This window comes from Thunnus albacares, chromosome 17 (genome assembly GCF_914725855.1).
Source record: "Thunnus albacares chromosome 17, fThuAlb1.1, whole genome shotgun sequence".
Lineage (NCBI taxonomy): Eukaryota > Metazoa > Chordata > Actinopteri > Scombriformes > Scombridae > Thunnus > Thunnus albacares.
Window position 1 is genome coordinate 13,362,026 of NC_058122.1, and position 9,642 is coordinate 13,371,667.

At 38.4% G+C, this 9,642-nt stretch overlaps 1 protein-coding gene across 1 annotated transcript; it reads right to left on the reverse strand.

Annotated features, from left to right (window-relative positions):
• Positions 1 to 975: 975 nt before the first annotated feature.
• LOC122967589 (deoxyhypusine synthase-like) lies at positions 976 to 8,028 on the reverse strand. Its single transcript, XM_044332305.1, has 10 exons — positions 7,645 to 8,028; positions 4,749 to 4,945; positions 4,396 to 4,560; positions 4,089 to 4,210; positions 3,777 to 3,873; positions 3,481 to 3,567; positions 2,356 to 2,461; positions 2,172 to 2,275; positions 1,822 to 1,947; positions 976 to 1,590 (listed from the first exon to the last, which is right to left on the reverse strand). The coding sequence occupies exons 2-10, from the start codon at positions 4,938 to 4,940 to the stop codon at positions 1,498 to 1,500; spliced, it is 1,092 nt and encodes a 363-aa protein (XP_044188240.1). The 5' UTR covers positions 4,941 to 4,945; positions 7,645 to 8,028; the 3' UTR covers positions 976 to 1,497.
• Between the last annotated feature and the right edge of the window lie 1,614 nt (positions 8,029 to 9,642).

Below are 9,642 nucleotides of genomic sequence, written 5' to 3' on the forward strand. Positions count from 1 at the left end.
TGGCAGCCACAAAAACAACAGAAATCCTCCTCACATTTCATCCTGTAGCTCTTTAACTCTCCGGCTGTCTGTTCCTGCAGTTATCAGCTGGTAAAATCTTGTCTTGAAATGTTAAATCGTGGTGTAACCAGAGCTCCACCGTTACTGAACCTGTTCACTGTGGAGCAGAGCTGCGGTCCACTGCTACAAGGGGAAGCATGTACAAGGAGAAAAGAAAAGGACCAAAAATTGAACCCTGGGGCACACCACAAGTCAATGGAGCATTTGAGGAAACAATCGTCAATAGCCACAGAAAAAGTCCTATCTGACAAATAAGAGGAAAACCAATCAAGGGCAGTCCCAGTAATACCAACCTATTGCTGAAGCCTACTAAGGAGAATAGAGTGGTCAACAGTGTCAAAGGCAGCACTTAAGTCAAGCAGCAACAGAACCGAACACTCCCCAGCATCCGCACACATTAGGATATCATTTGAAACCCTGAGAAGAGCAGTTTCAGTACTGTGCCTCAGACAAAAACCAGACTGGAACATATCAAAGATATCATTATTGTCAAAGACATGTAGGAGTTGCTTACAAACTGTTTTCTCTAAGACTTTGGAAATGAAAGGAAGTTTGGATATAGGTCTATAGTTACTGGGAAGTAATGGGTCAAGACTTTTTTACGAGTGGCTAACAGCATAACAGCATATTTAAAGTAATCATGTACACAGCCATAGCTAAGGGAGCTACTCACAACGGAGAGTATGATTGGGCCTAAGCAGCTGAAAACATCTTTAAAAAGAAAGGTTGGAACAATGTCAAGAGGACTAGATGAGGGACGTCTTTGGGAGACAATGGCTGAGATTTCTTCCAAATAAATTGTGTTAATCTGGCTCAAAAGAGAAACATCGACCAGACGGTCAATCCTAGGGGTACAAGAAGGCAATATCTTAGACCTTATGTCAGTAACCTTATCCACAAAGAATGATAGAAACATTTCAGTTGTCATCGGCAAAATTTTATTGACTTCAGCTCTCTTAACAATACATTCAAAATAAACTGGATCAAACCAGATCTCAAAAAACCTACTTCTATCTGGAATTTCATCGCAACCAGCATAAGATGCATTACCACCACCTGCTGGAGTCACTAATGTGTCTTGAAAACCACAAAAAAGAACCACATTTGCCTTGGAGGACACTGGTCTTCCATGGTTGAGATCTGCCATCTTCTCTGCAGCCAGGTCCCCCCTCACTTTTTTGGTTCCCCTTTTGTTGTTTGTTGTTGTTGTTGTTATTGTTGTTTTAAATAAATACAATTTTTAAAAAGTAAAATTAAAACAAAAAGCTTTGATAATATATACAAGTTTAAAGTTTGTATACAATTTTTGACAGTCAACATGCATTATTGACAGCAAAATATCAAGTCACAGGGACCAAAAGGATTTTCTTTATGCTTTTGTTATTAAACATAACCAAGAAAAATGCTGACTGTTAAGGTATTTCAGGAGGCCTTTATTTATTCTTTTTTCTTGCCAGCAGTCATCTTAGCATGAACTGCAAAGGTCTCTGCCACTAATAAGGGGAAGATTATGGTAGCATCTCCAAACACCTGGAAAGACAGAACAAGATGTATATTAAAAATCAGAGAGCAAAACATCGTTGGATATCAATCCCTCTTATTAGGCTTGATTGTTATTGATTAAGATGAAGATATATCATGAATGAACAAGGTTTAGTGCACCTAACCTAATTGACATAAATGGTGCTTGTGATATTTGTTTTTAATAAAACGTAATAGAGTCTTGCCTCCACTATTAACATAATATAACATAATATATACCTTCACAGGTTTAGCATCTGCTGTGATCTTGCCCCAGGACACTGCCTCATCAGGTCTGGCCCCAGAGTCACAACCATCAAACTCCTGCGCCGTGTTCACATATACTGCATAGTTAGCGCCATCTCTCTGGAAGGAGACAAAGTGGTGCATCAAAACAGCAAACTGAGCAAAGGAAACAGCTTGATACAGTATTTGTGTGTGTGTGTGTGTGTGTGTGTGTGTGTGTGTGTGTGTGTGTGTGTGTGTGTGTGTTTGTGTCCTAGGGACAAATCTCTTTGGCTGAGCTACCCAAATAAACTCAAAATATGGGAAACACTGAACACCTCAAACTCAACATGCAAAATACTGACCCAGGAATTGGCGTTGCATATGTGGTGTTTGGCTACACCTCCTCCCAGCGTGATCATCCCTGTGCTGTTAGCAGCCACTACGAGGTTGTTCAACTTTGAAATGTCTGAAATAAAATGCAATATGCATGACCAACTTACAGCACTGCAAGACAAATTAAGAAAGCATCGATGAAGACTCTTTTACCTTCAATTATGTCCAAAATCAAGCCAGGATTCTCAATTGAGAAAAGGTAGAACATATCTCCCAGAGCACCGTCTGTCAGGGCAGGGCTGAACACTGGGATGTTATTCTGAAACAGACACCAACCATTATTCGGATCTCGTATAATAAAACGTAGTCTGTTTGTAGGTTCACATGCCTGTTCACAAATCATATATGTTTTGGCTTGTGAACACTCAATCTTACTCATATTGACAGTCCCAATCTACAAATAAGCCTCACTACCTGGGTAAAAAATATGCAAGACAAAGAAAATAGAGAACTCTATATGCCATAGTACACAGTAATATGATCCCCACTAGTGGCTAGAGAATACAAACACAAGAAAGTTGGTATGCTGCTGATAGCGACAAACTCTTGTTGAGAACATAATGGACAATGAATACTACCTGAAGCACTTTGGTTTAGTTCCTGTCTCAGTTTATATGTTAATCTAAATTAACTGAAACCAATACTGAGCTCAGTGCTTGGTTTGGCGACAGATTGGAGGACCTGGATCCGTTCCTACCACCCAGTCGAAGGAATTGACAGACGAGAAGAAGACGAGAGGAGCTCATCAGGGTACAGGTAGGCCTGCATTCTCTCTTGTTCGTTGGCAAGCAAGGCACTCAGTATATGTTGTAGCCTGCGGCCACTATAGCTGCAAGACTTAGTGCCAATTAATCCACATAACAACAAATCATTTTCCAGTATTACCTGTCTGGGACCTGGCCTAATTAAAATTGAATTTTGTTTTCCTGGGGTATTGTTTTGTTGGCTGATGCAGAGAGAATACATTTGCACATTAACTCTGTGTGGGACTAGATAAAGCACTTGAGTTGTAATCAGCTCACTGCCAGGTTAAGAAAGTTAGAGAAGTGTGCACCAAATGAGTGGATTAGCCATTCATATACAGAGTTTAGTGTATGGCAGAGCTAGCATTAGCTGCAGGATGCCAATAAGCAGTCAAAAAGAATAAAGAATTTTAGGTCTAGCTTTAGGAAATAGTCTCTTTATTTCTGTGAGAGTCAACAGTTGGCAGGACCGTGAAAAAGCTATACTGTTTCCAGCTGTTCCTAGAACACTACTGTGATGCATACCAGGACTCACCTTGTAGGCCCAGTAGTAGACAGATTCAGGGTTGTTGATCTCTTTGCCCAGACGATGGATCACTTTAGATGGTGTCCAGCGAACGCCCTGAGTGAAGAGGCATCGAAGAAAAATAAAACTACGATAATCTCTACATCTCAACTGTAGCGATGAATAGAACCACAATTGAAATTACACCTTCATAATATGCTTTGTATTTGATTTGAAGGGGGTTTTGATATAAGTATCAAAATAAGGTATTACTTGATTTAATAGTTTAAACAGACAAACAGGTGTTCAAGGTTAAGTCCACACACCTGAGTGTTCTGCTCCAGCAGCATCTGCTTCAAGATTGGCATTATCCATTCATCAAATTTGGCGTAGTTTTCATCAGGCATCAGAGTGTTTCCATTCCTGCAGCCAAAGTGACACTGAACTGAGTGCTCCTCAAAATAATGCTGGCAGTGAGTCACATTAATTTTAATGTTAACTTTTTTTTGCCTCACAAGCAGCATCCATCTAAGACAGATGGCAATGTTTGTCGACTAATTTCAAATATTCTTTTCTAAATTTACATAAGATATTTCCAGTTCTGAGGCATGTTCTACTACTCTAACATGTTGTCTAACCTGTTGAGACCTTTTTTATACAAATCTTTGCCAGGCAGGGTAAAGTCTCCGATGTAAATGGGGCCCAAACACTTAATCAGATCCTCCTCTATACCTCCAGCTGTGGTCACCAAGACATCCACCTGTATAGACAAATAAATACAGGATATTGTATTTGAACAAATGTAATGTGTAATGTTAATTTGTGGACAAGATAGCACCTAACGTGTAACAATACAGCCACAAGTGGCAAGAGAGAGAGATCATATTAAATACTGATATGATTATCACCATATTTTACAGTGAATGTATTGGAATAAAGTTATACCATTCTGTGTTCTGCGAGGTAGCGGATACTCTCCCTGAGTCCACAGCTGATGAGGTTCGAGGTATAACCGAGGAAGATGGTGCAGCTCATGAGGCAGGGGCAGGTTGATGGGTCCTCCATAACAATCCCATTCACTGCCTTCACCGGTTGTTGACGCTTCTTTATCTGTGGATGTGGGATGCATTAATGTTCATTCATTTATTCTCAACAATCATTAATCCAGCTGTTTGTATGTAAATGCCTTTAGACCCTATCACACCTTCAGCATCAAAGGTAATAATACATTTTTGCAAAGACTAAAAATTGGAACGTGCTCATTTGTTGAAGTGCACCCTGTGTACCACCCATCTCACCATGTTGTTGATCTCCTGGATAGCCTTGCCAAAATTTGTGGCCTGGAAGCCTGTGGTGAGGTACGACTGCAGAAGGGCTCGGTGGTCCACACCCTGATTGAAGTCATAGCCCCGGACCTTTGGCATATCATCTGGTATAGGGGCAGCGTCTCTGTAGAGGTCCCCAGTTATTGGATGGATATGGTTTGCCATATTGTCTGAAAAAAATGGGAACATGATAAGAGTTACTGCATTGTTCTCCATAATATACTGTTCTTCACTGTCATAAATGTTTGTTTGTTTTTTAATTTGATAGGGACGATGCAAACTAACATAGTTCCAATACAGAGCATGAAACTGATGAGCTGCACAGAGAGTTTATAGCTATTGCTAATTTTCAACTCTTGTCCCTAGTTGGACTTTACATATACAGTGTAATTAAAATACACAGCTTTCATCATGATAAAACCACAGTGCACTACAGATATGGAAGTACAATAAAATACACATACTGAAATACATTGATTGTGATGTACAGTTTGAAAGAGAAAGAAAGAAAAAAGAAAAAATAACAATACAATAGAATTAGCTAAAAATGGGTACAGCTCTGGTTTGCTTTTAGCTAGCACTTAACTTTTGTTGTAAAAGATTTTATATCTGGAATTAATTTGATTTCAGTTGTTCCAGAGTTGACTGCCATTTATGGAGAAGGCTGATAGTCCAAATTTAGATCTACAATATGGTATTTTACAGTTGCCATACACCATGCTTCTAGTTACTCTGGTACTGTCTTGTCTTGTCTTGCACAGGGGGTAAACTGTTGATGCATTTGAAAACTAATTTAAGAAAACAAAAATGAGTAAAGCTCTCAAAACTAAGTAGATTGTATTTTTTCAGTATGTGACAGTGATGCCACCAGACAAGCTTTTTGTCCTTTATTTTCAGTGCCTGGTTGTATAAGGATTTGAGGTGTCTGATTGTGGATGGTGATGCTTGAGTCCATGCTGCCATACAATATGAAAAATGAGAGAAAATCATAGCGTGCATAAATAACTGAGCTGCCTGAGTTGGTATGTAGTGCCTGATTAATTTGAAACAATTACGGTTGGTCTTTACTACTTTTGAAATCTTCTGTACATGTTTATCAAATTTGAGTTGTGGATCTAAGATTATTCCTAAAAAGCTGAAATCATTGACCTCTATTTCTTCATTCTGTATCTTGATTTCAAAATTTTCAAGTGAGCCCTGTTTTATAAGGTAGAAACACATAGAAACTGTTTTTTAATTCAAGACAAGATGATTATGTTGCAGCCATTGATGGACATCATCTAAGTATGCATTCAGGATCTCTGCTGCCTTGCTAGGTGACTTGGCTGGTGTATATATGACCGCATCATCTGCATAAAGCTGGCAGCTAGCCTCTGGGCAACTTGTAGGCAGGTCATTTATAAACAGAATGAAAAGCAGGAGACCCAGGATCGAATCTTGAGGAATACCCATTCTGTTGTTTCTTGGTCAACTTTCACACACTGCTCTCTAGAAGATATGACTCAAACCAATCAACTGCTTGTTTTGAAAAATTGAATATAGACAACCCCCATACAAAAAACTCTTTACATTTTCAATGAAATAACAATTTGCAGTTTCTGTGGAACTTTTTGGTCTAAAACCAAATTGTTGTGGATGAAGGAGGTGATTGGTCTCTAGGGGGTCAGCCAGCTGTGCTGCCACAACCTTCCTTTGCCTTTGACAGGACAGGAAGAATAGAAATATGGCGATAGTTCCATATCAGATCATGATCCCCTGCTTTGAAGACCGGTGTGATGACTGCCTTTTTCCAGTTATTTGGGAATTTGCTGGTCCTAACTGATAAGTTGATAAGATGAGTCACAGGTCTTATTAATATAGAGCTGTATTTCTTAATGAAACAAGTATCCAAATTATACATGTCTTATGCCTTAGAATCTGATAATTTCTTAATAATTTCTGCAATTTTTGCCTCACTGACTTCATGGATATAAAAAGGATCTGGTGATTCTATAGCTTCTGTGTTATTAGTTATAGTTGGGGTATCAAAATTTTGTGTTAATTCCTCTACTGATTGTATAAAATACATATTAATTAACCCTGGAAGTGTAAGTAAAACTCTAGTTAAGTGTGAGGCTTCACAACACTTGAGCAGGCTGTCAGAAATTCACATCAGTCAGGTCGGTGTGGGCCCACTGTCAGCAACTCAGCAGGCAAGGAGCTCAAATGCACCAATGAGCGGGCACAGCCCAGTCTGGCTGTGTTTTTTTTATGATTATGCTGGGTATGCCAGTTTGAGATTATTTAGGTGGCAAAGGCACACCCGGGCACACTCAACTGTCTGTCTACACTGTCTTCACTCCGGATGCACCTTTCTAAATGACTGGAACAACCACAACAACCTATAAACTCGGTGAATGGTATTAGTATTGTTTATTAGACATTGTTGTATATTGGATATTACTGAGTAACTTGATGACTCTCTACAACATTTACCATTACACTCAGATGTTTTGATGTTTTTCAACGTTAAAATCATGATATAAGTGCAGTTATATCTCTTGTTCTTTGGGTTATTTTTGATGATTCCACCAATAGGATTTAGCATGTAACATCATTTTCCCCCTCTAACTCCATTACTTCATTGATTTTAATGCATTACTTGAAATCCTGCTAGAGCCACTCAAAAGAAACATATTTGTAAAAAAAAGATTATTATTATTAAGTCTATGCATTGCATTTAGTATTTTTTATATACTACCTTCTACCAAAGACATAATCCCTATGACAATATCATATAAATCATAAACTCAATTAAAAGGCATAGTTATAGATTTGCAGTTGACCTATAAAAGCTGACATGACATTTCGAAACGCACTGCACACTTACTGTTCTGGTCTCATTTATGTAGAGCAGGTAGATTGTAACGTTACCGATCCAGTTGGCTGATAAGTCTCAGGAGGATGGTCGTCTGTCCTTTGGGTGTTACTCAGTTTATGCACTCTTTACCAAATAACTAACAGATACATATCTGCTAATGTTATTCCTTCGTTAGAGCAGGGGGGTGGAGTATGGGCATATAGAAAGCCACTGCTGCAGTATCAGAGTAGGCTCAGGCTCTGTTTGCAATGTTTGAGTTGTGTTAATATTAATGTCCCAATCCACACAACTTGCATGCCCATAAATACATGTAAAGTTACCTTATAGATTAATGGGAGCCTTGGTGGCAAAATTGTTATATTTTCTTATTATTTGACCTGTGTTGTCTCTTTACTTGGTCAATATATCAGCAGTTATGCCCTGGTTAAAATATTTAGTGCATGTAAGTCCCATTTTCAATAAACAGTACCATGAATTGCACTTAAGGCTCTATATAGGAGCTTGTTGTCTGCCTGGTTTTGAAATTAGGCTACAAATGCTGATTTTACTACAGATACAGTAATCTAATAATGTCACATATATACTGTATATGAAGGTGGATCAAACATAGCTAAACTTAAATGTTAAATGAGGTACAAAGGAACATAGTATTTATTTTTATTCTTTTAATCACAAAAGAAAAATAAGATATGCAGACAGTTATGAAAAAATCCTGACTGTTCTAAGGATGTTCTCTTCATCCTCAAGAAGAACAAGGAGTCCTGTAACAGATAGTAAGGCCCCCACAGAGCTATGATCTCAACATTATGGAGTAAGTCTAGGATTACATAAAGAAACAGAGGCAACTGAGACACCCAAATCCACAGAAGACCTGTGGCAACTTCTCCAAGATGGAGGAAAAACCTACCTGCCAAGTACCTTGAAAACCTTTGTGCAGGTGTACTGAGGAGAATTGGTGCTGTTTTAAAAGCAAAGTGTAGCCACACCAAATATTGATTTTATTTAGGTTTCTTTACTGAACTTTGTATGAAGTTAACTGACAAATAAAAACTATTCATGGCATTATTTTTCAAAGCATTCTCACTTTACTTTTAGTGCCTAAAACTTTTGCACAATAGGCTACTACATGTCAAACACATGATGTCAAATATAACTTAACAAATTAGACATATTAGACATGTCTGCTTATGCTACTCAGAATCATGTTGCCATGTTATGTTTGTCACAAATACATTGATTTGAGATCTTTTTTTTCAATGTCAAGGAAGGTCAAAAGAAAATATGAATAATGAATAATTCAGCCCCCTCCCCACCCCAGTAATTTCCATACTGACCCTAAATTAGTTTAGAGGGAGACTAGAGGGAAAGCTAATGTGGGTTGGTCAGTCTGTGGCTGTTGTGTTGTGTAGCAGGATGCAATCAGGCTCAGTGTGACCATCTGCTCTGCCTATATGAACAAATGCCACTTTACTGCTTTATGCTTATTCGTTTTGCTGTATCAAATAATGTCTCCAGTGACATAGATGGATAAGTTAGCAGTATATCATTGAATAAATGAAAGAATTAGGGTGGCCATCATGAAATCAAAAAATTAAAAATTTCTCCCTTTTGGTTTCTGATTTTTTTCTCAAAGGAGAACACAGGACAAGTGATTTACAGAGCAGGTATGCTGTAGCAGACCAAAAAAACTATTTATTTTAGTTGCTCTTAAAGGGTAGAAGCAGCCCCATTTGGGAACATTTGATCCACAAGTGGAGTCCTTAAAAACCACTGGGGGGTTAGAGAAAAAAAAACAACATTTTTTTGGCTGGGGGAAAGCAAAAATAGAGATACAAAAAAATGGCCCAGGAGGAAACCCACAGTTCAAGTCTACTTAACTATTTGACAGTTGAGCACCAAAGAGAAACTTGTGTTGATATTACGTCCCAGACACAGTTTGTTATATAAGCTAAATACTAACATACCTCACTCACTCCACAGGATGTGGAATAAGGGGAGTACACTTTT